This window comes from Cinclus cinclus, chromosome 16, assembly GCF_963662255.1.
Source record: "Cinclus cinclus chromosome 16, bCinCin1.1, whole genome shotgun sequence".
NCBI lineage: Eukaryota > Metazoa > Chordata > Aves > Passeriformes > Cinclidae > Cinclus > Cinclus cinclus.
The window spans coordinates 4188692-4215793 of NC_085061.1; the positions used below are offsets into that span (position 1 = coordinate 4188692).

At 42.0% G+C, this 27102-nt stretch overlaps 1 protein-coding gene across 2 annotated transcripts in view; it reads left to right on the forward strand.

Moving 5' to 3' along the window:
• Positions 1-27102, forward strand: part of GNA12 (G protein subunit alpha 12) — a 34301-nt gene continuing 7199 nt past the window's right edge. For both annotated transcript variants that reach the window (XM_062504013.1, XM_062504014.1), the window contains exons 1-2: positions 1-321; positions 11730-11945. In XM_062504013.1, coding sequence (XP_062359997.1) covers positions 1-321; positions 11730-11945 — 537 coding nt within the window. The remainder of the gene's footprint in view (positions 322-11729; positions 11946-27102) is intronic.

The window sequence follows — 27102 nt, forward strand, 5'->3', positions numbered from 1 at the left end:
ATGTCCGGCGTGGTGCGCACCCTGAGCCGCTGCCTGCTGCCGGCCGAGGCCGCGGGCCGCGCCGGGGAGCAGCCGCGGAGGGACGGCAAGGAGCGGAGCCGCGATGCCGAGCGGGAGGCGCGGCGGCGCAGCCGGGAGATCGACGCGATGCTGGCCCGGGAGCGGCGCGCCGTGCGCCGCCTGGTCAAGATCCTGCTGCTGGGCGCCGGCGAGAGCGGCAAGTCCACCTTCCTCAAACAGATGCGGATCATCCACGGCCGCGAGTTCGACCAGAAGGCGCTGCTGGAGTTCCGGGCCACCATCTACGAGAACATCCTCAAGGTGAGGGGCGGCGAAGGGGGGGATGGAGGCCGGCGCCGGCACATCCCGCAGCGCCGGGAGCTTGGGCCGTGCCCGGAGTCGCCGTCGGAAAAGGATGTGAAAGCTCGGCCGGGGCGGCGGCCGCGGCTCTCGGTGTTCGCTGCTCCCGGGAAGAGGTCTCGGTGCAGGTGTTCTGGAGGGCGGGGACCTTTGTGCTGCGGGGGGCCCGGGGAATGCGGGTTACGGCGTTACCCGGCTCAAGGCTTGCGGGAAAAAGGCTCGAAGGAAATTTCCCTGCAAAGGGGATTGAGAAAAGCTTTGTGGAAATGCAGAGGAAAGAGGATATAGGTGTGGCCTGCCTTCTGGAAAAAACATTATCAGAGCATCCTCGAAGTTGGAATTGGAGAAACTTCAGGATTTGAAGAAATGAGGAGGAATTTCTCTGCTTTTGCAAAGTATTCCCAGTCCGTGCAGCTCGAGGTGGGACAAGAAAGGGGTCCTCGTACAGATGTTATGGCTGCGAGTGGTTGTTACTTGGTGCATCTTTAGAAATGAGGGGAGTGTAGGCCCGTAGAGTTGGGCAGTGTGGGGTCTTATCAAACCTGGAGCTGAAATGGAAATAACTTTGGTTTGGTGCCTTTGCAGGAAAGTTTTAGTTTGGTGTGTGTGTGTGCGGGTTTTATAGTGCTGGCCGTGTGTGTCTCTCTTGACTGGAGACTATAAAAGCTTCTGGTAGAGCCCCTGGTCTACGGACCACTATTTCCCTAACTAGGGAAAACCAGCCTTGAGAAATACTGTTCCTTTCAGGGATGCAAGCGTTGATGCCCTGTGCAGGTGGAAGTGATCACATTTCAAAAATACCTGAAGATACATAAAAAGCTCACTCAGGAGTGTTTCTCTCTTAATCTTCATAATCTTACCCTAAAAGAAAGTTTGCTTTCCTGCCTATATTTTTCTGTAGGACTGTCTCCATTCTTTTGTGGGCATGGATTTGTGAGATTTTATAGAAAGTTAAAGGAACGGGAACTGTGCAAGTTAACGAGTTACTTTTGAGTTTCCAGATTTGTGTTTAAATAGAAGCTTTATTTGCACTTAATAAGTACACATATACAATGACTCTTGTTTTTAAGAATGCTGCTATTCCATAAAGGGCTTTCACTTCTGTTAATGATCAGGAAAATGGTTGTCTAATTTTCTTTTCCTTTTTTTTTTGTCCATTTTCAGGCTGGAGCCCATTAACTGCAAGAAAGTTGAAATTCAGAAGCTTCTGTCTGATTGTAGCTATGTGAGCAAAGACAGTGTTATGATTTTTTTGAATCTATATGCCTAGAAATAAGGAGTCTTATTTTAGCTCTTAATGCTTATTGTGGTCCTGTCAGTGATTTTTTTTTTTTTTTTTTTTTTTTTTACTGCTACTAATTTCAAGTAGTAGCAGAAGCTTTTAGAGAAGCAGTTCATGAAAATGGAAAAAATCTGAGGCTCCTTCCTCTTTAAGTTGTCTAAGTAGTAGCAGTTATGGTAAAATGATGTAATATTTTATGTATGCAGAAGGTGTAGAGCTTTCAGCAGTAGAACTTGGTGTGCTTTGGAAAGGAAGGTGTCTCCTTCTTGTAGTAGGGGAGGCAGAGTCAGACACTTGAAACACTTGTTTGCTGGATGGCTCTGGGTAGATTTGCAGAATTCAAAGTAGAATCCTGGTCCTCAAGATAGTCAGGTGTTCTGGTAGTTAACAGCTTTACTTGGACTATGTCAGTTGAACCTTTTAAACTCTTCTAATCCTGAAAATAAAATTTGGAAGTAGCTTTAAGGTGGGTTAGTATGGTTCAGCAGCTTGATTGCCCTTTTGGCCTTGCAGGTGGTGATTTGGGAGTGTTTAGGTTAGAGTTCTCCTTTAGGTAGGTGTCCAACTCTTCTTTCCCTTGCTTCTCCAGATAACACAGGTGGCTCTTGCATACAAGAATACAATTTATGCTCCCCACCACAAGTTTTTGGGGAATGACTTGGGAATACTCACTATGGAAAAAGTAGGCAGAATGAGGAAGGGCAAACAAAGAGAGCTAGAAGAGTCTTCTGATGGGAAGGCAGTAGATGTTTTGTTTGCATTTTTGCTCATCAGAGAGAAACCTGGTAACACCTTGATATTCTGCCATAATTATCAGGAAGAAATCAAATGCCAAGACAGAATAACGGTTTTCAAAACAGAGTGATTGTCAGTGCTTTTTATTTCAGGGCAATTGTGTAATACTCTCTTGCATTAAACTTTGTTCTGTGGATAAACATCCAGTGTTTAAAGTAAACTTAATTCGCTTCTTTGACAATGTAAATTGTCAAGTGCACGTGATTGCTGCTCTTTCTGTAACAGTGTTTAGACTACAGGTTCTTTTCACTTTTTCAGGAAGTTCAGTGATCACCCACTAAGACTTAATGAAGCCAAGATCACCGTGTGTTTAACCGACAATAAAAGATCTCAGATGAATTTTTAGTACTACATGTGGACAATGTGAAGTGGAAATGATCCTATCAAATAGCATTTAAATCTGTGTGACACTGTGGAGTACAGCTGCAGCAACCTTAGCCCGTTTTTCCCCACAGTCCTCAGCACAGTCAGACAATGGTCCTGCTAAGCTTCTGCAACACTGAGATCTGAGTTAGAAATGCAGTGTAAATCTCTGGGATTAAATGGTCAATTTTCATTTTCCAGCCATGACTAAACTTCTGTCTGAAGAAGGAGCATTCCTACTCTCATAACAGTGCAGGATATTTCTGAAATGCTTATTGCAGTAGTGTTTAGGCAACTGTACAGCTTATGGAGAATGAAGAAACTGCTTCAGAGAACACAATGTGAAACCTCTTTGAAAATAACAGTACTAAGTATGAATTGACATTAGTGTCAGCTTCCACTTTGAGTTTTCACCTTCTTGCTTTTTTGGTATCTTCTTAATGCTGTGTTTTCTGCTTACCCTGTTCTCTCTGGTTCTCATGTCCCATTTTGGGGAAACACTAGTCAGAAACAAAATGCTGAAGCAAAATAAACCTATGATGCAGAATTTACTTTTCCATTTAGTACAGGTGATGGTTCAGGGCCTTGCTAGCTTTTTCTGGCATTTGTGGGATGGTATTCAAATACAGGAGTTTTGCTTTGGTTTAAGGTAAATAGTCATCGGTTAACTCAGGTTTTGCTTGTTAATCGAGGCTAAGTTTCAAAGTAACTTTTTGGAACTTTTTGATGATTGAAGTGAAAAGCAGTAGTGTTAATGCTCTGGTATGAGTACACAGGCCTCAGGACTTCAGCACACCCACCTGGAAAAGGAAAGTGCACAGGACCGGGCTGTCTGGCTACTGAGACCTGAATTTTAAGGTGACTCCTGGCTATGTAGAGATACTTGGAAAACTTTCATGTACCTTAAGTCTTAAATCTAAGCAATGTGTGGTGGTATTACAGAGTATTTTGATGCTTTTCAACTGTAGCTACAGGAATCTTTTGATACCTTCCATCCAAAACAGATGGGTTGGCCTTGCTACTCTGTTTGCTCCCTTTGATAGAAGTTGAAGAGCTCAGACACACAACGAGTCATAACTCTGATGTTCCTTGTCTAAATGTTTTTTGTTTCAAGTATGTGAATATCATGCTGCTTAAAAAAACCCTGTTTAGTTGCATAAGAAAATAATTACAGCAATCTACAAGCACCAGAGTGGTACTTGCACCAGCTTGTTGAGGAGATTTTGATCTGGAGAGAGAAAAAGTTCAGCTTTTAAAAGCCTGAAGTATAATCTGTTGAGCTCTTTTGGTAATGTTACTTTTCCTGTTGAGAACGGAAAGACCAGCTCAAAGTTTCAGTATATCCATGAGTGTTTTCTTGTTGTTTGTAGCCTGAAGTGTAATGATTGACTAAGGAGTTGAAAGGCCTGGAATTGCAGGGAGGACTACATTGGAAATTATGTGTAATTTCATTTGTGAGCTCTGAGTGAGGAATAAACAAGGAAAGATTCTGAACATGTAAAATCTTTGAGGAACAGTCCTTTGGGACTTTTGAGTGCAGCTGCAATACACGAGGGGATACCTGAGAGCATTTCTCCTTGATAGCAGGAATATGAGTGACAGTAAAGCAAAATAAGTGGTTTGTGCTGAAGGCAGCTTTAAGAACTTTAGACTTCTGCAATTAAACCTGGTCTGTTGCTGGGACTCTGTGTACCTTGAATATATCTAAATTGTATTTAAGGTGGCTGAAGTAAGTTGGTTATACCTTCTGTCACCAATAAACAAACCAAGAAAACTCTTTTGCAACTTTTAAGTTTTAGCCAGGTACAGTTACAAACTCTGGGATTTGGAAACAGATTATTCCTCAGTTTGTTTGGGAGCTATGCTTGCAAGTGACCAAGTTACTGCTCATTTATAATGTAAGCATATTTCTCTCAGTGCCTGCAAACTCAGGGGGAATATATCAGATAAACCCCAGTCACTCTTTAAATTGTCTTGACTCCACACTTCCCTGGGTTTACATGCAAATGAGTTTGGAAACCCATTAGGAGGTGATGATGGTCACACTCCATCTGTTCCTTCAGAGCTGGGATCCAGCTGTTTGAGTAGTTGGTCTGTTCTGCTAGAACAGCTTTTCAGAGGAATGACAAGGAGAAGATAGAAACTGTGGTTAATTAGAATATTTTTCTTTAAATTAATACAGTTTTTAAATTGATTATCTTTTTTGAGCTTTAGTTTATGTAGAAGAGACAAAAAACCCTGATGAGTCTTGTTGATCTTGTTCCAGCTTCATTTCATCAATGGATCTCTTACTGACTTCCAGTTGATATATTTTCTAAGTCTTAAATGTGAATTCCATCAACTCTGGTGGTCACTTTGCATTTGGGGTGTCTCTTGCTTGGGTTGGGAGACAGCAATCTCTTCATCCTGGCAGATACTGGAAGAGGAGTAATGGTCACTAGTAAATGGTAAATATTCATAGTTGTTCCAAAATGGAGATCACAGTGCTCTTGTGATGTAATCATTAGTATTGCAGAACATGACTTAGTCCCTGGAGACTGCAGGCACATACTTTGATGTCTTCCAGACAGAAGTTTAGTCACTGGAGTGACTAAATTTGAGAGCTTACATTGTATTCACTTGGTTAATTATAAATGTAGTTTTATAATTAGCTTGGAAACAGTATTGGCAAAAAATTAGCAAACTGTCCTCTTAAAAATGTTCACAGGAAAACTTCGGAGCAAACTCTAGTTTACATTGTCTGAAAAAGTAAGTTCAATGCAAATTCCAACAAAGAAAAAGCTGAAAGGAATTGGAGGCTACAGAGTTTCCAGATGAGTTTCCACCACTCGTCTGGGATTTTTCAGCCTAGTGAAGGTCAGGAGCTGGTCCTACCCTGGCATTGAAAATGCTGTCTGAGCACATGTGCTGGGTACTGAATCCATGAGGGCAGCATGGCAGGGATACATTTGGAACTGCAGATGCTGCGTGTCGTGTAATGAAAGCATGAACTAACTGAACTGATATTGGTGGGATGGTCTCAGGGCAAGGAGAAAGCAGCTAATACAAGTCTGAAAGCATTAACTGGGAACTTTTTGTGAGGTCTTGTGCCACTCGTCATCTCTGAGGTCATCATCTCTACCCTGTGCCGAGTTACAAGTAAAGTTTGCTGTGAGTATTTTCCTTTTGCTGCGTTTATCGTCATTTTGCTGGGTTCAGTAAAAGACAAGGACTCTTTTCAGAGTTTCCAGACAAGCAGACATCACTGCTGCTCCCAGTCCAGAGTCTCAGTGGCTAATCCAAATGTTTTTTAATATTTGTGTTCCTGTGGACTAGGTAAATGACACTTCCCCTTTGTTTCCATTTTTTATTTGTATGCTGGGCTGGAAGGTAGGTCATCTTTGCTGTTTACCCTGCTCTCACCTGGGTGGTACTGGAATATGTGAGTGATGAAAGGACAGGCAGAACTGGGGAGCCTTTGCATTGCTTCACTGGGCCAACTGGTGCTGCTCCCACTACCCTTGTCTCGCCTCACAGCAAAATAAATAGCCACTGGAAATCTCTTTCTATGAGTGGCCAGGTTTTTGGTGATGTTTGCTCACTGGATTGTGGGCTCAGGCAAATGACAAACCTATCAAACAGCAGAGACTGGAACTCCACTGCCAGGAAAGATGCCCCTTTGGATGGTAACTCGTATTTTGACTGTTCTTTAATGTGCAACCTTATCCTGAATGACATTGGGTTCTCTACTGCTGCTTGGCTGTAATGCTCCAAGGACACAGATCAAAGAAAAACTATGTTAATGCATTTATGATAGTGTGCTGTAAAAATCTGATTGTCTTCCTATCACTCTGTTTGTAGTAGGTCACCTTCTCTGCAGTGTTCCAGGCAGCAATTTACAAACAGTGCATATGATTATACTGGCTAACACTGACAACTTTATTTTTAAAAATTGTGCAGCTGTACCTGTGTTCCTATGGCTGCATCACCATCACTGTTCCTCTGGCTCCAAGGAATAACTATGGGCTGAGTTGGGAGCAATCCTGTTGGCAATAGCTCAGATTCATATTGGTCTCTGTGAGATGAGATCCCCAAACTTTTGCCGTTCCTTGTCAACGGCAGTGAGGAAAAACACACAATAGGAAACACGTTGGAATCTCTCTGTGCCTGTGGTGTTCCTGTTGGTTTGCAGCCCTAGGAGAAGACAACAGTGCCTGTTAGCTGTGACCTGGAGTCCCCCAGGGAGTGATCAGCACTTCTCTCAGGACAATGAGGTCCATAACTGTTCTATAGATACTGGAGATTTCCTGCATTGTTGTGAGGTTAAACTGGTGCAAGTGTAAAACGTAGCTGCTGTAGTATTTCCTGTGTAACAGTTACTCTGTTGTCTGTGGTCTCTTACCCAGTAGTAGTTCCCTAGAATTATTTTGAGAAAGTGTGCTGTAGGAGACTCTTCTATTTGTATGCAAACTCTGAGCAGGTTTGCAACACTGAATGAGGTTTTTTGTTCACTTGACTGCTGGTGTGTGCATGGAAGAACCTGGCCTTGCCTATGAGCAAGTGCTCCCAAACCTGTTGTGCCAATTTGATCTTTGGTGCTTAACTGAGGGGCGTTCACTTGGCCTCTGAGTTGATCCACCTGGTGAAAAGCATGAGGTTTTAGGGATAATGAATTCTTCAAGTACTGGAGCGTGTGAATAATTTAAAAAGTGAGTGTTGTGTTTTATGTAGCAGTGTAACTACACGTGTAAGATGTGCTTAAATCATGCTGCTCTTTAAATACTGCAACACTTTTTGTCCTGTATTGGCAAACATCTCCGGCTTCAAACGACATTAGCTCATGACAACCTTGCTAATAATTCCCACAAATTCATTTAATCATTATTTTAAAATGCAAGAGAACCTGGATTTTTTTCAAAGCTAGGATGCTTTCAAAAGTAAAGAAGAAAAAATGTATTTGTGTAAATGCTCATGAAACCTTCCTGCTGGTGAGCAGCAAACGTGCTCCAAACAGCTGTGCTGTGTCAGGCCGAGGAGCTGAGCCTCTGTCTGTGACATGAAAAAACAGCCCACAACCAAAATGGGCTATGAGCACAAGGCAATGTGATCCTTTGGTGTGCTCTTCCAGTTACTGGCAGCCTTTGGTTTCGGAAACTTCTTGAGCCAGGATTTGCATCTGGAATGTAATCGAATAGTTCTCTCTGGACTTTGCTTCCATCTATTCTTCTTCATGGCTTTTGGAGTCCATTTATGCTTTTGGCCAACATCCTGTGTAAATGCATTTGGCTGGCCGGGGGTGTGTAGGTTTTGAGTTTGAACTGTCTGATAACTCATGTTTGTCTTGTAAAGGGGAAGGAGAAAAATAGTCTTTCTGTATTCCCTTTCTGCAAGTGGTTTGTGATTTCTATAAATTTCTTTTGGGGTATGTCTTAGTTGTCTTCTTTTCAAATCTATGGATTTCTAGACTTAGCATTTTCTTCTGTACAATATATGGTGCTTCATGAGGTAGATCTCATCACACTCTTGCTGCACCTTTTTCTTCTTCCACCCTGATTCCATTCAGTTTTCGTGCATGCCAGGGATTTATGCAGTGACTTGAATATATTAAAAATTATTAAGAAAGGAATGGAACAGAGAATTTCCTATTTTTCTTCCCTAGCTGGTACTTCCACTATGCTGCTGGTTTTCTATTTTCTAATGCCTGACACTATCCTTGTCTGTGAACATTAATTCTTTCCATCTGTGCTGATTCTGGGTCCTGCTTTAACTGCAGCGCAAAAGCTTTAAGAAGTGTTCAGAAGTTTATTTCCCATCTAAAGTTGTTGCTTCATTTTTTCCCAAAGTCCAAATTTGAAAACAGAATAGTAATTGATGGTGTTCAGCCTCACAAATGAGAGTGAATTGACATTTTCTGTAGTAACAGAAAATCAGAATAACTGTCGGGAAAGGGGAAGGAAAAGTGTCTTGCTTGTATTTCCAGTAAGAGGAAACCTTTCCTATGGTAACTTGCTCTGTAGATTAATGAGGCAGGGATTATCTAATGCTCAGTGAGGCTGCAAAATACAGTGTTACCAGTAAGTCTGAGATGCGAGAATAGCTGTACATAGGATCTAAATTTAGTGATTCCTCTGCTTCTCCTCATTTTTCTGACATATGTTTGTAGCATTTATGGAACTGTCTTGTGGAGATGGAGAAATATTAAGTTTAAATTTCACTTTACTGGGGGTTCTGCTGAATCACACTTTTAACTGCTAAGAGCTGGGAGGGAGAAGCATTGACTATTCTGCTCATTATGTAAAGCTTTTATCCCTGATGTGTTTTAGAGACACATCTTGAAGCAGATATCCTCTAAAAATTTTGAGAGGTGCTGTGGGTGTGCATAGGACTTTTCTGCTCGCCTCTGTGCTGGTTTTTTTGTTTGTTTGTTTGTTTGTTTTTTTTACTATTTTCTTCATGCAATGTGTGTCTGTCAGTGCTGATGCTGGTGTCCTACTACTAAATCACTTTGTCCCAGATCAGGTTCTACATGTGACTTGGTGGCAACATCTCTGGCTCTGGAACAGTCAGAGGAAGGTGCTGATGCCACATGCTCCGCATGGGTGACCTTACAGTGGTTAATCCACTCCCATAGGGTCTGTGGCACCTAAGTTTAGTTCCCTCTCCTGTCTCGGGGAGGGTCAGACCTACATTTCCATGGAGCAGCAGCCAGCAGATAAGTGACTATTCCAGGACTGGTGCAGTCTCTATGCCCTTGACAGAAAATGTTCTATGGTTTTCTCCACACAAATAATGAAACTTTCCCGAACAACAAACAGCCTCTTGAGAACCTCCGTGTCTCCAGTGGGAGCAGGGAAAGTCAGGACAACAGTGTGGGGAAATGCACTTGGACTGAGCTCCCAGTGTGCTTTTATCCAAACAGGAATTGTGCAGACCTGGAGCCATTCCTCTGAGATGCTGTGCAGTGGCTGTGGAGGGAGAAGGGTTAAAGTAGCCCCAGGGCTGGAGCTGAGCAGCCGGGGGAGATCCTGCAGGGCCCAGGCAGGAGAAAGGTCAGAGCTGCGTGGGCTGGAGCTCTGTGCAGAGCCCAGGGCAGCCAGGGGAAGTGGTGACCCATGGGGAAGTGGCTGGGGAGATGGTGACCCACGGGGAGATGGTGAGCACTGGTCCCACACACAGTGCTGATTAACCATTTCATACACAACAATTCTCACTGAGCAGAGACAAACCTGGCGTGAAACACCTAGGAATAACCGTGTCCTGCTGGTGTCAGTCACCGCAGTCCTCTGGAAAAATCTCCCAGGTTCTTGACTGGGCATAGTGGGGAGCTGACCCTGTCTTTCAGTTGCAGCCAAGATGGGGGTGTGTGCAAGGGGTGGTTTGCAAAAGTGTCTGAAGCCGTGAGATGTCATGGAGGCAGTTCAGAGACAGAGCCTTATAAGTGTGTTTTTCATGCGTCTGTTTGTTAGTGCCGTTCAAATAACCATCGAAAGACTTCTGTTAATGAAGGGATAAACTCTGCAACCAGGAATGAGAGTTGGCTTTTGGTCTGTATGACAGTTACTAAATAGTTATGTCTGGAATTTAAAGCAGCAGTTGGTAAATATATTTGATTTTAGTCTTTTCATGGTATTGTGGAGATACATTCTCTACTTTATGAGAAGAAGTAACAATCAGTGGAGAATGGTAAATATTTACATTTTTGGGAAGCTGCTCTTCAGGAGCACTGTTGGATAGTGACAACCACGACACTTGGCTTTGAGTTCCTATTCTGTGACACTCCACTAAGTTGCTTCTCACTTCCCTCTCTAATCTTGATTGCTGTTGGGAGGTTACTGTTGTGTGGTGCTGTTGAAGGACTGGAGAGTAGAAAGGGTCAAGTGTTAATAAAACATAAATGCAAAAAAAGCCATCAGTCCAGTAATGTGGTGGTTCATGTGAGTAACTGTGGAAAAAGAACTTCACTTTTGGAGATTTTTAACTTTTATTTATTTTCATATCTCTAGAACTGAGTATTAACATAATGAGAAAAGTAATCCAGTATAACCCACAGATTTTACTTGTGAATTCAATGGTACTTGAGATGCTGAGTCACCATTAGCAGATCTGTCCATTACTAAAATGGGGCTCATTACTGAGAAATAAATATTTGCCGTTGGAAGCTATTTACTGCAGATGAAGTTAGAGTCAAGACTGAAGTTTCAAATTTCTTAACCCTCTTGTGTTTGGCTTGTTGCCATGAATATGAAATTAGGTTTCCATAAAAACTGCAAAATGTGAAAAAAATCAGTAATCCTGAATTGAATTTCAGAACTAGATTGCTTTGCTTCCAGATTTCTTTTACAGTATTAGAGTAGCAAAACCTACCTGTCACACTTTGCTTAGCAAATGTGTGTCAAGTTCAAAAAGTAAGCTGATTCTGAGGGAAAACTGGATCTGCTTTCCTGATCCTGGTAGCTTGAAATCTATGCAATGTCTTCAGCCCTGTAGTGCTCTTCCGATCTCCCTAACTCTTGAGAAAGCTGGAATGTCCTTTTTGGTGTCAGGAATCCAAATGCAAAGGGAAGATGGAAGAATATGGTTTCAGGCATGGTGTTACCTTTAAAACTACAGCTATGATGATCACACATTAGTTCCCAGACACTTTCCTTAATTCCCAGACACTTCTCATACTCTCACTGATGTTTACTTTCATTATCTGTTGGTAGCACTGCTTGTTGCCATTAGCTGTTGCCACTAATACTTTTTCCACCTGGGGAAATATTTTGTGGCTAAGTTGCTTACAGAAGCAGGCTGTATCTTATTTCTGTTGGAGATGTTGCAATAAACAATGTTTATGATTCTCTCCTGAGTTCAGTCTCACCAGAGCAGTGTCAAAAATAATCTTCAACTCCTTGTTCTTTTACATATTAATCTTTTTATCACTGACTTTCTTATCTGAATCCTTCTTTAGGGCTGCAGGGTTCTGGTTGACGCACGGGACAAACTGGGGATCCCTTGGCAGTACACAGAGAATGAGAAGCATGGAATGTTTCTGATGGCTTTTGAAAATAAAGCTGGAATGCCCATCGAGCCTGCCACCTTTCAGCTCTATGTCCCTGCCCTGGGTGCACTCTGGAGGGATTCAGGAATCAAGGAAGCCTTCAGCCGTCGGAGCGAGTATCAGCTGGTGAGTACGGCCGTCTCCACGGTGGGAGGAGAAAAGTGCTGCTCTATAAATCTCTCTTCAGCTGAAAGACAGCTTGCTACGTGCAAGATGGAGCCACCCTGTTAGCTGTTTGTAGGAGTGCTGTAAATCTGAGCACTCCAGCAGCAGAAACAAGTGGTAATTGGAGCCAAACTTGAAAAACTACATGGCAGTAAGAGGGAGTGCACATGACTGGATAAACTGGAAGAGCAAGAGGAACCAAAAAAGGCAGGAATTGGTTGAACTAAAAATATTTTAGCAGCTCAGTAGGTCTGTTCATAGTAGGTCACTGATGAAGGCACACTTAATTTGTAACTTTCCAGTCCTGCCAGCTTGCACTGTATTGATACTGGCAAACTCTTCCTGCATGCAGCTCTTTTGAAGTGAATGCAACACCCATTCCGGCTGCTGCTCCCTGACTGTTTCTTTTCATCCTGACGTCTGCAAGTGAAACTTGGATAAGCAACTCAAAGATGACACTGAGCGTAAAAATGTGCTCTCTTCCCTGCTTTCTTGTTGTTAGGTCTTCATGCTCTTGTGCCAAAATAGCTGCACTTCTGCTATGGGATATGTTTCTGACAGCTGTTCATAATCCACTCCTTTTTCTTCATATACACAAAATGGAGAGGATTTTTTTTTCCTTCTCTTTTTCTTCCATGTTCTGTGGAACAAGGTATTGATCCAGGCAGCCTGGTACCACAATTGCTGTGTTACCATCATTTAATTAGAGGGGTTAAAGGACAGAAACATGGCTTTGTATAGTCTCCTTTAGATTCTTTTATGAAGGAAGTCGATACAGCTGAAGGAGAGCTAGAGAAATTGAGCAGTGAAATTCTGATTGTTTCCTCATGCTGTTCCTCTGTGTGGGTTCTCTGGTGTCTGATACTGTAGTTAAACTCATGCTGCAGCCCTTAGGTACTCATCTGTCTCCACTAATAGGATGCCTCTTTGAGTCTTGTTGTTGCATATCTTTGAAATCTGTCTCTGAAGTATCATGAGACTGCCAAATAGGTAAGGAATAAATGAAATGGCAAAGTAAAGCTGTCACAGGATGATTGGATAAACCTCACTTCCTTAGGCTAAAAATGAAACAATTTCCATGTTACAGTACTGGGGGTGGGGGAAAGGATGTGCAGGAGGAGAAAGGATGGATTAATTGTTCTATTTTTCCTAGCATTTGAAGACTTTGCTTTGCTGTTCTAAGCACTGTTCAAATGTGGAATAAAAAGATGGTTTGTGCCATGGGGAACTTGAATTTGCCATGAAACAACTGCTAAGAGAATCCAGTATAGTAAGCAATAGTTGCATCAGCAGCCTGTTAAGGTTGTTTGTTTGTTTTTTTCCCTGGGAAATGCTGTGGTCAAGCATGGGTTTTGTTTGTAGAGGGAGATTCAGATGGGGATCATGTGGGAGGTTCATTCCTCTACTGGTTAGCAATAAAGTAGTATCAAACTGGGGGGAAAAGCATCCCATTTGTTGAATAAATAGTGTTCCAAAAGTAGTAGGCCTACCTCTGCATTCCCTGGCTTAGAGGATTAAACAGGAAATAGCAAAAAAATAAAAAAGCCCCACAGAAACAAAGCAGAGAGGCATGCAAGTGATCATTTGATATGCTGTCATCTCCAACACTGTGCTACATTTCCACAGTGCATCCTTTTGGATGCCATTGGTGTAACCTGTGTAATGTTGCTGGGGCACCTGGAGCTGCTGCAGGCACCAGGGCTGTTAACCCTGTAAGTACTGCAGCCACATGTGCCATAAAAACTCTGTAAATCCATCCCAGTCCTGCACCTGTGGCACTGACAACATGAAAATTTGGGTGCTGTTGCTTTATTGTGCAGGCTGCATCACCAGGGGATTAGGAAGTGCCTCACTTGTAACTACAAAAAAAGCTCTTGGCTGCATAAAAGGTTTTTAAATGTAGTATATTGGTCTCAAGGATACAAATGCTGCTTCTGGATTAAACTAATTATTAACACATTAATACTTTGAGCAAGCTTCCATATCTTGCTTCTAAGTTCAGCAGAAGTCTGATTCCCTGAGTATATGGGAATAAGCAACTGTACAATTCCTTAAAAAAAAATTTAAATTACCTAAAATTTTAAAGAAAGAGGTGGTTTAAGGGGATGCCTAATTTGTAATTGCATATGATATGTATAAACCCATACCTTCATTTAGTTAAACCTTTGCTGGATATAGACTTGTGTAAATAAATAGAAGCCAGATATAGTGGGCTCTGAGAAAATAAATCTTTTCTGAACTGATTTTAACTCAGGCTAAAGAAAACCTCTGCATCAGCACTCTCTTTCTTCCCTAATATAAGCGAGCTATTAAATGCAATATGCTTGTTTTAAACTGCATATATTATCTTTAAAATAGTTCTTAAATCATCATGAAAATTTTGCAGCTTTGCATTACTGTGATCTTTCTCAATGTGCCTTGATACTGTTTGAAAAAAACAACCCCACTCAGCACTGGCAATTTCTTCACCCTTGTCTTGCAGTCAACTGAACACCAGTGCTTTTTTAAATCATTATTATTTTGGTTTCAAAGCTGTAGGATTATTGCTCTGCTTTTGAATGCTGTTTCTCCAGGAAGTTGTATGACTGTTAAAAAGGAAAACACGTTGGTTGGATGACTAGAGCTGAAAATTGCAGAGTGCAGGTGCCTTGCTCTGGTCTGCAGTGCCCAGCTCAGTGACTGACTCAGCAGTAACAAACTTGCTGGAAGAAAATGGCTCTGACCATAACCCTGTGCAATCTAAAAGCTGCTTTTCTGGCACCACAGAAGCTGCCTCTGGGCATTGGAGTGTTTTCTGCTTCATACTCAGTGCCTACAAGTGCTGGTTGTAAATCCCTGTCTGAGTCTTTGAGCGTTTCAGAAGTGAGTGGGTGGATTCTACAATAGCAGGCTGCTTTTTTTTTTTTTTGCTTTTGCTTTTGTCTTCCCAGCCTTTCTTAAAGCAGACAAACCAATTTTGCTTTCTTTTGACAAACATCAGCCTCTCACTCTTCCCCTGCCCCAGCCAGTCCCCACCAACCCAAGTTCCTCTGTTCCTTGTATGGGAGCCAAGTAGTTTGGGGACAAAAGCTTCATTGTACGTTTGCTTCCATTGTCACGTCTGTCCTCGTTTTTTAACTACTGGAATAGGAATTCCTTTGTAATCAGAGTGGGATTCTTCTCCCTTTTCCCCTGCCCTCATTATCCCCCCCCACCCTGTTTTGTGTCTGTGTGTCAGAAAGGAATACACTGGAGTCTCCACATGTCGTGGAACGTTTGTTCCTTGGAGAGTAGTTTGGGCAGGGGGCTGCAAATCCCCCAGTCCCAGCAGGGGGAGACAAATCCCACTGGGAATGGTTCCTGGAGAAGGGCAGTGGGATTCCCAGCAGGATTTAGCTGCAAGGGTGGGATCTTCTGCAGTTTGAGCCTAAGACAGGTGCTTGGGTGCATTTGTGCATTTGGGTGTGTGCATCTGCAGGTTCTTTTCACCCATAAATAACATTTCCTTTTATGCTATAAACCATGGAGACCAAGGCCAAGATAGGAATTGTTTTGGTCGTGTGATTTTTGTTTTGTTTTGTAGTCTGGGGTTTTTTTTGTTTGGTTGTTTTTTTTCCCCATCCTCTCAGGTCTCTACTATGAGAATGTGAGAATCTATTCACTTCTTCTTTAATGTGCCCAGAACAAAAAGTTTGACACAAGGTTAGATACTCTTGATTTCTTGCAGCTTGGCATGCTTGATGTCATTGTGGGTAAAGATGGGACAAACAGGACTTGTCAGGGGAAAAAAAATTATATTTTTGTCACGGGCAGAACAGATGGATAGTGGTGAGCAGATTTGCCAAGGCCATCATGTGGCTTTATCAGTTCTTAGAGCAAAATTGACATTGTTGATGTAGAGAATATGTTCATGATCCATCACCAGAATATCAATTGAAATTGTTGTTACTGGTGTGTTAATATTATTACTGGTGCTCCCTACACTGCTAAAAGACTTTCTGGTGTTTTAATAGCTCTTTTTTTAAAGAAAAATAAATGTCAGCATTAATGGGAAGTTGTGGTTCCTGAGAGGGAAGTAAGGCTCTTGCAAATATAGACAAAAACCTTAGTACTGTGTCCATAGCTATTTTTAGATGTGTGCACAGGGAATTGTATGGAACGCTTCCATTAATACTTCAAATACTGAGAGTCTCTGAAGCCCTGGATGTGGGAAGACTCTGGAAAATATTTTAAAGACCCTAACTTTTATATTCATTCACCATTCTCTGGGCAAGAGGTGAGGGGGAATTGAAGGATACTTGCAACAGGACATGGGTCAGTCCCCTGAGAATCAACTGTGGAGTTTGTTGTTTGTCCTTTAAGCAGACCCTGGAATTGGTGAAATTCTGCTTGCTGGGACAGGCAGTGTGCTGGAGCACTGCAGGGGGAACAGCCTGCTCCTTGGGGTAGGAGAGCTTTGTTGCTGCATTCTCCCCATGCAAGGAGCTGATGGCTTCAAAACCTCACAGGCAATCAGCTGTGTGTTCTGGCCAGGGTGCAGGGGAGGCACCAGTTATTCACACTAATTCTTGGTTCAGAGGAGACAAACTGTGGCTGAAATGTCTTTATTTTATACAGAAATGCTCACTACAGCAGTGATGTAATCAGGAGCTGGGCTGTACCTCAGCCCCTGAGGCACTGGGAGATTCTGTGGCAGCATTTGGCTGAAGCCAAGTGAATTGAGAGATGGGGCAGCAGAAAACTGACCTAATGTGAGAAGTAGGTGACTTTTAAGTGACATATTCAATGAAATCTACAGCAGTGGGCTGTATTTTGTCAGAATTCTTCAGTGCATTTTCACAGAGATTTCCTGAATCCTGAAGTTTCCAATTGATCATTTCTCTTTAATAAGATGCAATGGCAGAGTAGAGCCAGCCCTGAAAGCATGTTTCTAGGCCATTTGCTCTTTCAGCACATATGGCAGAGCCCTGAAATGCAGGGATACTTGTGCCTGGCATTACTGTGAAACACTTTGCACTTGAGGAAATGCCGAGTGTCAAATCAAGCTCAGCTTATACAATTGGCTGTAACACAAAAATGAACTCTTCTCTTTGCAAACGACTGATTGAATATGAGCTTACACGGGAGACTGTGAATGTTGCCTATTCTGCAAGGGTGATTTTTTTTTTTTTTTTTTTTTTTTCCCCAGAGCTGTGAAACTCTCATATTTCGTCAGTAAAATCCATTGAGGCTTGACCAGTGCTGGTGAGATGTACAAAGGCAATAACCACACTGTTCAAAGTGCCAGCCTGGGAAATCTTGTTACCATTTAATGCATGTAATTGGGACTAGGCAGCAACTCTGCCAAATTGCTTTTGAGTTCTGCATGGGTATTTCCTAGCTTGCAGAACTCCTGTGAAACTAAATAATTTCTGGGAAGTTATGTGTTTTTTTGTTTTCTTTTCTAGATCTGGATGGGACATACCACTCTAACCCACAAAATTTTTTACAAAACAAGGGATTGACAGTAGAACTACAAAGCAGAAGCTCATGTTTGCTGTTGCTAAGCCTTAATTTGCACACTATTAGTGCTGAAAGTCAAGTACATCTATATCTAACAATATTATTTTGTTTTGAAGCTAATTGTGAAGCTGTGGGTGGTAAATTGGCTTGTCTAAATCATAGCTAGTACATGTATGGAATGATAATGCTGTATTTTTATATATATAACACAATAATAGTAAATTATAATTTAGTTTTGTTATGTTAGAATTCTGAACACAAGATTTGATACAAGGTGTGATATTAACCTAAAAGATCACTAACTTGCAGACTTTACCAAAAGATCACAGGCTTGCTCTGGACTCGTATGAAAGGGAGAGTTACAAAGATATTTCTTAGTTAAATATCTGAGCAAGGTTTTGGGCCAGTGTCATGGCAATTAAGTGACAGAGATCCAGATTCAAATTCTTAGTTCTACTTCTTTTTCCAATCCCAAGACCTCCAAAGTTTATGGTCAGGTTATGGATTTTGACTCATCTTTGTACAGCAGGAGAAGTTAATTGCTTGTTTAAGTGTAATATTGCAAAGTGTGGTGACTGCTCTGCAGCAGGAAGGATTAGCAGCTGGAGCTCCTGGCTTCTAATCCTGTCTCTGTGACCAAATAGGAAAAATTTTTTCAGAGCAATGTCTCAAGTAAGAACCCTCAAACAGAAGTGGCATTTTGTTAAAGGAGGTAAAAGTTTGTGAGCTATAGTTTAGGTTTTATTAGAAATTGAAAGTTAGCAAAGCAAAATGCAGCTGGAAACCTTCACACAAAATTCTGTGGGTAGTGGCTAAGGCTGTAGAGTGTGTCAGTTTGCATCTGCAGAAGTTCAGTCCTCAGTCTTGTATTTGCAATATTCTAAAAATAAATGTTTAAATGAGATATGTTAATGGGCCTGTTGCCACCAGAGAGCTCCTGGAGCAGTGTGGGGTTTGGCTGTGCTGGTTTGTCTTGACAGTCAGGGATTCAGCCTGAGGACTGAGCTGGAGCAGGAGGCAGAGTTGGAGATGCTGGCTGTCACCCACAGCAAGGACAGCTGCACTTGGTACTCTCAGTTTTGCTTTAAGTGTCTTTGAACAAGAGGTTAGATGAACTTGCATTTGAAGTAGGCTGGTTTCACAACCATTTAGGGAATCACTGCAAATAATCTGGAATTCTAGCAAAATCTGCTCTTGCAAAATCTTTTTTCAGTGACGAGATTTTCTGTGAGGCAGAACAAACCTAAGAAAGCTGTGATGGGTAAAACAGTTACTAGTCTTTCTTAAATACTTTCTGCTGTTGGAGAGAAATGAGAAGAAACAGTAAGGCCATGAATGATGACTTTTTAAAAACAGTACAAGTGGAAAAGTCTTGGAGAACAGCAGTTTGGGACTGTACCTACCTGAAGCCTCAACCAAGCATTGAGTGCTAAATGCTCTGTGGAAAAATGGAAGGATTCTTGCCATGAATTTCTCCTGACCTTAGGTTATGACAAAATGCAACAGCTGGGTGAAATGTAGCCTGCATGGAATTGGGAGGATAAGTTAGAAAGGATTGAGCAGATCATACATAATAAATAAGTGGATAACAAGAAATTGATATGCCTACCATATGGGAGCTGAGATGGATCTGAATAAAAAGAGCTTTGCTACTGGCTGTCCTGCTATTCTGTATAGTGAGTTCCCAGCACTCAACAGTTTTTTTAATTTTTACATTATTTAAAGATCAAAAACTTTGGGCAAAATCACCTCCAAAGTCTGCAAGATCTGCAGTTAATGCACTTCATTAATGCTGTGTGGGTACCAAAAGGCTGAAATTCAGACTTACTGTGGACCTACCTTTAACTTAGAGATTCTTGAAGGCAGATTAAAAAGTCCGATACTATGTAAGGCTTCCTGTAGGAGCTTTTTGCTACTGGCCCTTGGAAGCCAATACATCTTGACTATATTTCTGGTGTGGCTAAGATAAATGAAACAACTTCATATTTACAGCTCCCATGGTGAAAATTCATTGCTAGCATTTGCCTCTTGCCTAATGATTTCCATTTTTCTCATTGAGAGCTTTCTTTTTCCTTATATATATTTTACTAAATACAAATATTTTTTGTCTTTACCTCACAGTGACTGAGCCCCTTAGAGAATTGTCTGGGTGTCCCAAAAGGTTTTTTTACTCACCCTTACCTTTCCGTGTGCGTATGGAAGTGGTTATTGTTTGCTGTCTTGCCTTCAACAGCAGCACTGAAACACTAAGTCTAATGTTCTTAGGCTGGAAAGGTCCTTTTGGCTCTCAGCTCTTGAGAATAAATGCCACCTTGGTTCCAGAAACAAGCTTTAGTTTTATTGTGCATTAAATAATTAGAAAAAATACTCTGTATGTTTGTCTTTGCAGAATTGTTGTTCTAAGCCCTAATTAGTGCTACTCTAAATCTTGCAGGACTGTATTGAATATGAGGATTTGTTCAGTGCAAGTACAGCTGTAATTAATCTTTGCATTCCCATCAAGAAATGCTGGCACATGCTGTGAGAAACAAGGAAGGAAACTTTCAGTTCAGGCTGTCTGAGCCAGTACCCAACTGCAGCTACAAACCACTGGAGTAATCTCTTTATCCCTTTCTAGTGTGCAGGAAAGGTCTGGGCAGAGACAAATCCAGCCCAGTGATCAGCCTTTAGCTTTGATTATGCTGCTTGATTTCATACTCAGAAAGTTCCTAATGGACCTCAATCATTCAGGCGACTTTAAAATTGGCAGCTAGTATCACCTTAGAGAATCCCAGTAATGAAAATGTATTCCAGAAATCTGACCCTTTGAATGACAGAGGGAGTCTAATGAAGAGTTCCCTCTGAAATTTGGTGGAAGCAGGAGAGAACTCACTTATTCAGTAATGAGCATCTGTGTAGGTTAAAACCTTGGTAGCACAAGGACAACTTCTGTTTGAGTTGCTACAAAAATACTTCATTATGCAGAGACATGTATGTTAATGTTTATCTGCCTAAAAACAAATAATATTGTTTCTAGTAGAAGGGCACCACTTGTCAGACTGGTTTCATCCATTCAGTCTCAAAGATGCAATTGAAAAGGAGACTTTTATATTTGTGTTCCCATAATACATAGAGTTCAGAGTTTTTGGTGTAGGAAAGCTATGTGCACTACTTGAAGATCCAGCTAGGACTGGCTTAGCTGTGTGAAGGAAAAGAGAGAGCTCCTGCTACTTGCTGTGTGCTGTATTAGCAGTTTTCTGACCCTGTGGTTGGTTTCAGGAAGCTGGGGGGAAAAGCAGGCACTGCCCAAGAAAAGGTGACTGGTTTTGTTAAGCCTGTCTCCCTGACACTGCTCAGAACAGCAGTGCTGACAGTGCATTTCAGAAAGTTCCAGTTTTACAAGTCAGCCTTTTGTACCTCATTTATATATTCTTTGTAGTGATTCAGCTTTCTTTTGGTACCCATTCAGCTTTTTAGTGGTACCAAACCTTGTGCTTTTCACCTAGAACTGGGACAGCGAGCAGGGGTGTTTTCAGTGCATTTATAAAAGGTTCCCTTGTGAAAAAAAAAACAGTAAGAGGTTAAGGATTGGATTTTTCAAAGGGGCCACCGAATTTAATAGGATAACAAGTAATGAATGCTTTCAGGCTTTCATGAATATCCTAGTTTATTGTAAGTTATGTAGGATCAAAAACAAGTAACTGAACTGATGAACAAATAAGCAAACCATTAAAAACTAGGTCTGTTTTTACAAGAAAGTCTTATTGGCATATCTTCTGCATTTTTATACTTAGCAGATATTTGAAGTTGTTCTTTACTTGTCACAATGACAATGAATTATGTTTAATGAGCCCATGTTCTTTAAAAGATGGGACCTGACAGAAAGCTGAAAAAAAATATGCTGGTAGGATGGTTAGGCAGCATTAGCCTGTTCAGGTGGTGATGTTGTACCCTTGCTGCCCATCCAAATCCTGACCTTTTTGCAGTGACTTCTCAAAAAGATTGTAATGTCTTTAACCTACTTTTCTTCTTTTTCTCCCCCTGCTCCTGCTGTCTCCCAAACAAGCCCAATTTGCCTTAAAACATGGAGAGTTTCACTGAATGCAAACCACTCTTGGCTGTAGCTCTGGACAGAGTAATCCTGGTGAGCAATAGGAAATGGTGGTTTGGGGAGTTCGGCTTTGCGTTGTGCTCTTGCTTATGTTGGGTGGGTTTTTTGGAAGCTGCTCTTAGAGAAGGGGCAGATGCAGCCTGGGGGTGACACGCTGTCCTGCTGGGGAAGGAACAAGCCATGGGCATCACAGGTGGGCATGAATTGCCTTAACCTGGTGCTTGCCAAGGTGTGGTGACAGTGTCTTTATCTCATTGATCCTTCTCCCAAGCAATGACTGCTTTCCTGATGCCAAAATAAGATGCCTGTACCTCAAAGAATAGCTTTTTCAGTGTTTGTGTTCCAGGTTACTGGAGTACTGAAGTGTTCACAGACTGCTCAAATCCAGGCTCTGTTTCACAGGTATTGAGTGAGGAGGAGGAGGAGGTGAGCAGAGGAAGGGAAGAAACGGTGTTTGACTTCTGTCTTCTGGGTTCATGTGCAGTGGTAGCCGTGCAACAGGGGAGGGTTCCACAGATCAGATGACTTAAGATGCATCTGAATGTGATGCTGTTCCAGGAAATAGCTCAGTGCTTCCAAGTGCCACAAACCAACCAGCTGATAAGCAAACACTACTGGAGAGAGCAGAGCTGTTGAGTGCCCTTCCCAAAGGAGAAGGGTAAGGTAAGCTCAGTATTTCACTTCTTTCTCAGCTGCACTGCTGGAGAAGCTTCTGTCACAAAGGCACAAAGCTGGCTGCACCGTCCCCACCTTTTCAGTAGTTTGCAGCTGCACCTAAAGCAACTCTGATGAGTAAACCTGTTTGGCTCTATTATTGACTTAGGATTTGGGGGAGGGCAAGAAAACTTCTTGGAAACATCATGCAAGATTTTCTGTTTGAGAGAGTGGAAAACATGTTGCTCTGAGAAGTAATTTATTGACACCTTTCAAATGTCTCCTCTGTATACAACACAGATTCCTGCAGTCAGACTGTGGCAGGCTTGTGCTTCACTTGGCTTTCCTCCTGAACAAACTGTTGCTGTTTGTCCTTAGAAGGTCTGCTCTCCACCCCGCCCCCAAAGCTCTTAATTTGACTTGCTTCCCTTGATACTCGCTTAATTCTACTTTGGAAAACTCAGTAGAATCTCAAAAGCCCTGGTTTATTGATGGAGCTCTTTCCCATTTAATTCCACCTCTGAATTCAAGACTTTGATCCGTGTGGTTACAGTCTGGTCTGAGTACAGTAGTGAATCAGTTATGGTGTTAGATGTGGGCAGGAGACAAAAGAGCCACATACTATATCCTCTTTTTCTGTCTTCCTTCTTCCAGCCCAGCACATACATTTCTGGTTGCAGGGAGTTGAGCTGCCCATCCACGTGGCTGGACTGCTGCCCTCTCTCCAGTTCAGTAGGATGTGACCAAGGCTTTAATTAGTTTTGTTTTTGTTTTTTTTTTAAATAGGCTAGTCTGCTCAACAGCTTGGAAAAGATTGTTAAACTCACTTCATTTTCCACTGTGGCTTGATTAATTTCTATGTGTAGCTGAAGCCTTAAGGATAGAAGCTGTCACCTATTTCTAATCACAGATTTCCTCTTTAGATTTGTTTTCAGACCTGCAAGAGAGCAAATTCTGAAATTAAATTAAAAGTAGTTCAGGTTGCATGAAATCTTGATGCTGAAGTATCAATAGGGTGAAGGTTTAAGTACAGATTTGGAGGAGTCTTCCTCCTCATGCTGAAACAGGCATGAGGGAAAGGGAGAGAATATTTAGAATAGCTGGTATGTTTGGATGTGAACAGATAAAAAGCCTTGCAAGATAATGCTTATAAATACAATCACAGAGAAAACTTGACTTGACTGTGAATGGAAACTGAAGTTTATTTCAGGTCACCAAAGGTCCTTGGAGGTTCATTCATCTGCTGGACCCGACGCACGGGGCTGTCAGTGGCACTGGAGCAGGAGAGATGAGGTTATGAAGAGGGCAGTCACTGCTTGGGTGAAACACCCTCACAGACCCAAAATACAGCTGGGAGCTAATGAAATAAGTGTTCTTGGCATGTGACATGAGACAGGTTGATCTGGGAGATTTACAGGTGTGTATGAAGGTCAGAGTTGATGGATACAAGTCTTGATGTAAGTGAGGGACACAAGGTACTGAGGAGCTTCTCAGTGCAGAGAGCAGGATGAAAATTTCCACTGATTGGGAGAGCAAACAGGGTAACAACAGGCAGAAACTGCACCTCAGAGTTCAGAGCTGGTCAATTCTAAATCTCTTAGAATTAAAAAATACCAAGCTTATTGAAAAAGGAGGTTTTTTGTTTCTGGGGCAAATGATTTTTGAGAATCAGATGTAAAGCTGCCTTGAGGAGTCCCTCAGACTTGCAAGCCTTGTGTTCTCTGTGGTTGAGCCTGCCAAGCACTGTGGTAATGGGCATGGGGCACAACTTCAGAGTAAGGTAAGCAAAGTGGAATTTAATTTCTTTCTGCACTCTATTCTCTACACATTTGATTTTATAGGAATCAAACTGTTAAATAGCACACCTGAGTGCAGCTAAGACTTAGGTTGCGTTTTAGCTCTTTTACCTAAAACCTTACGTTCAGATACTGAGCAGCTTTCTGAATTTTGCAAGACCATAGTTTTTGCCTTCCCATCTAAAAATGTCTCAGCCATATATATACAGACAAAATGAGAAAATCTTATTTAGAACAAATTTTAAAGAAATTTGCAGGATAAATGACATTTTGCAATCCTTATAGTCACCATTTAACAACAGACAAATTTCAGTATGACATGTCTGAGCTGGTATTTCCCAAGAAAGTGGACCATTAGGACACTGCAGCAAATCTTTGGTGTGTAAGTAGAGCAGGAAACATCGTTCTGCAAGATACTCAAGGTTATGCCTCTTGTGAGTGCATCCAAGTTGCTGAGCTTTCCAGCTGGCCACCTGCCATGGAAAAGTCCAAGCTCAACATTCTCTCATGGCTGGTGTTAGCTGCTTTTTCAGCCCACAAGATCTAAGATATTTATTTCCCATCCCTTGATCTGATAAGATTTGAAAGGGAAACTCACTTGTAAACTTGTGATTTAGTCTTGATCAGAATAGTACTGCTGACTAGATTAATTCAGAAGGTACTTTTTTTTTTTTTTGTCACTGTCTGTTCTAGTTCTGCAGATGTCTTCTGTAAACAAAGCAAGTTTCAGGTTTGCATTCTGACCTGCTGGGAGCAAAGCATGGGCCTGGGGTCACAGAATAAGGGGATTGTGCACCATTCCAGGGGATGTAAAAACATCCAGTTGCTTCTAAATTCTGCCATGTTACTTCAAAATGTGCATTTTCCCGTGGCAGCTGCCCACTGAGAATAATTGGGATGATTTGCTGGTGATGGGCCAAAATCTTGGCTCCATCCCTGCTTCTGCAGCTCGGGATTGTGTTCTAACTGTGGCAGGAGTGGTGTTTCAGTTGCCTTTGGGGTGTTGATCTGGCTGTGCTTGGAAGGAGAAGCTGAGCCTGGCGTGCTCAGGGAGAATCTCCGGTGTGGGAGATGAAAGGGCTCTGGCAGCACTTGCAGACAATGAATTCCCTTGGACAGTTGGAAGGGAAACAGGAAGGAATCCTTCCATGGGGTGCTTAGGAGAAGGTCTGGCATCCGCTCGTGCCAGGACTGAGCTGGGCTCGCTGCTGATGTTGGATGCAGTCGTTGGACTATTTTTGTTGTTTAAACATAACTGTGATTCTTCCACGTGAATTTGGTCTGTATCCCCTTGCATCCACTCCTGAACTCTTGCTAGCTGCTGGTCAGTGAAGGGTAGGACATGCTGAATCCCTGTGGCTGGTGTGCAGGTCTGTCTGGTTAAGGATTTTTCTAGATTTTTTTTTTTTTTTTTTTTTTTAAAGCTAACATTTAGCATGTTTGTATTACACTTTGTGTTTTGTTTGTGGCCAGTACTGTTTTCTCTGCTGTTTGCACCTGTTTTTCTTCCAGCCACTGCAAATCTGTGAAGCAGAAACAGCAGTGATTAAGACAGTAAGTATGAGTAAAGTCAAAATTACAGGGATCTTTAGTTAATGTTTCTCAAAGCTTTTAGTGTAGGATGGAGCCTGCCTTAGTCTGTTAACAGAAAATTCCTTTCTTCCTGGAGGCATTGCTGCTGGTGTGCATATTTGAGACAAATGGACACGATTGTTAACCTAGTACAAAAGTAATTTATTTCATCTACAACCTGTTGGTGTAGAAATACTTAGAATTTCAGGGAAAAAAAAAAAACTTTAGTTTTCCCTTGCAGCACCTGGGAAAGAGAATTGCTGTATTTGATTGCTGGAAAAAGATAACACGTGTTAAGAGTTGCCCTTCAGCACAAGAATCTTGCTCCTGTATGAGTTTCTTAGCTGCAAGGCTGGAATTTCAATCACAGGATTCCACAGATCTTAGTACTAATGTGGAAGCTCTGACTAGCCTGAAGTTTTTCTGGAGAATTAAGTAAATACTTTCACCTATTATTATCCATATGCTGCAAAGCACTGTTAGGCCATGTGTCATGTAGGATGAGTTAATATAAACCCATCCTGATGTGACAAACAAATTTTTCCCTTGCCTGCTTGGACTGAGCTGGCAAATCATGCATTTTTAAAATATTTTCTGATCTTAACATCTGATACTTACTGTGTGTGAGTAGGCAAGAGAAAGGAGAGGTAACTTTTAGAAGTATGGAACCATATGGTACTTTTTTTCTTATAGTTGGTGTGTTTGTAGGGTCCAGATAGCAGCAATTTGGATAAGCACTGGAGTTGCTGGATGGGAGCCAGGAGCTCAGTCTGTTGTTAAGGAGGAAGTTAAATAACACTGGAGAGATTTGATACCTGGAATTCTGTACAGCTTAAATAAGGAGAAATGATTGGTCTCTGCATTGGAGGGGGTGATTGAATGAAAAATTAATGTTTGTCTTGTGTCAATAAATTTCGATGCCCAGACAGGATGTAGAATATCTGTAGTGCAGTGTCCAATGGGCATCAGCATTTCAGGGCAATTTGGGTTACTTCAGCATCCTCTGGGGGAATTCTTAGCAAGCACAGACTTGCTCACCTCCTTGGAAAATAATACTGAATTCATCAGCTGTCAGAGAGGAGGGAACACATTTCTGGCTGCAGTAAATCCATGCCCTGTTAGCAGTGAGGCTGAATAGAAGTGCAGAGTTAGAAGTAATCTCTTGAAGGAGCCTGTGGGCTTTGGGAGGGGGAGTTGTTTGTAGTTGTCTCTCAGGAGAATTTTAGCCCTTGGACAGAAGCAGGGTGCAGAGCCTGAGCCTGTTCACTTCCAAAGGATTTGTGCTGTGGTGGCAGGATGTCAGCCTGCTGCTTGTGTCCAGTACCTCTCATTAAAGAAAGAAAGCATTTTCTGTATCACTTTTTGATGGTGAGGTTTTGGTTTCTAATTTCAGTACCCAAAAACTTGGCTGATCTGACTCCCAAGCATTTTCAAGTACTGGTCTCCTGGTTATTTTGTAACCTTGCTCTTCTCATGGTCCTCCTGGTTTTATAAAATATCTGAAGTGGTGACATTCAGACCCCTT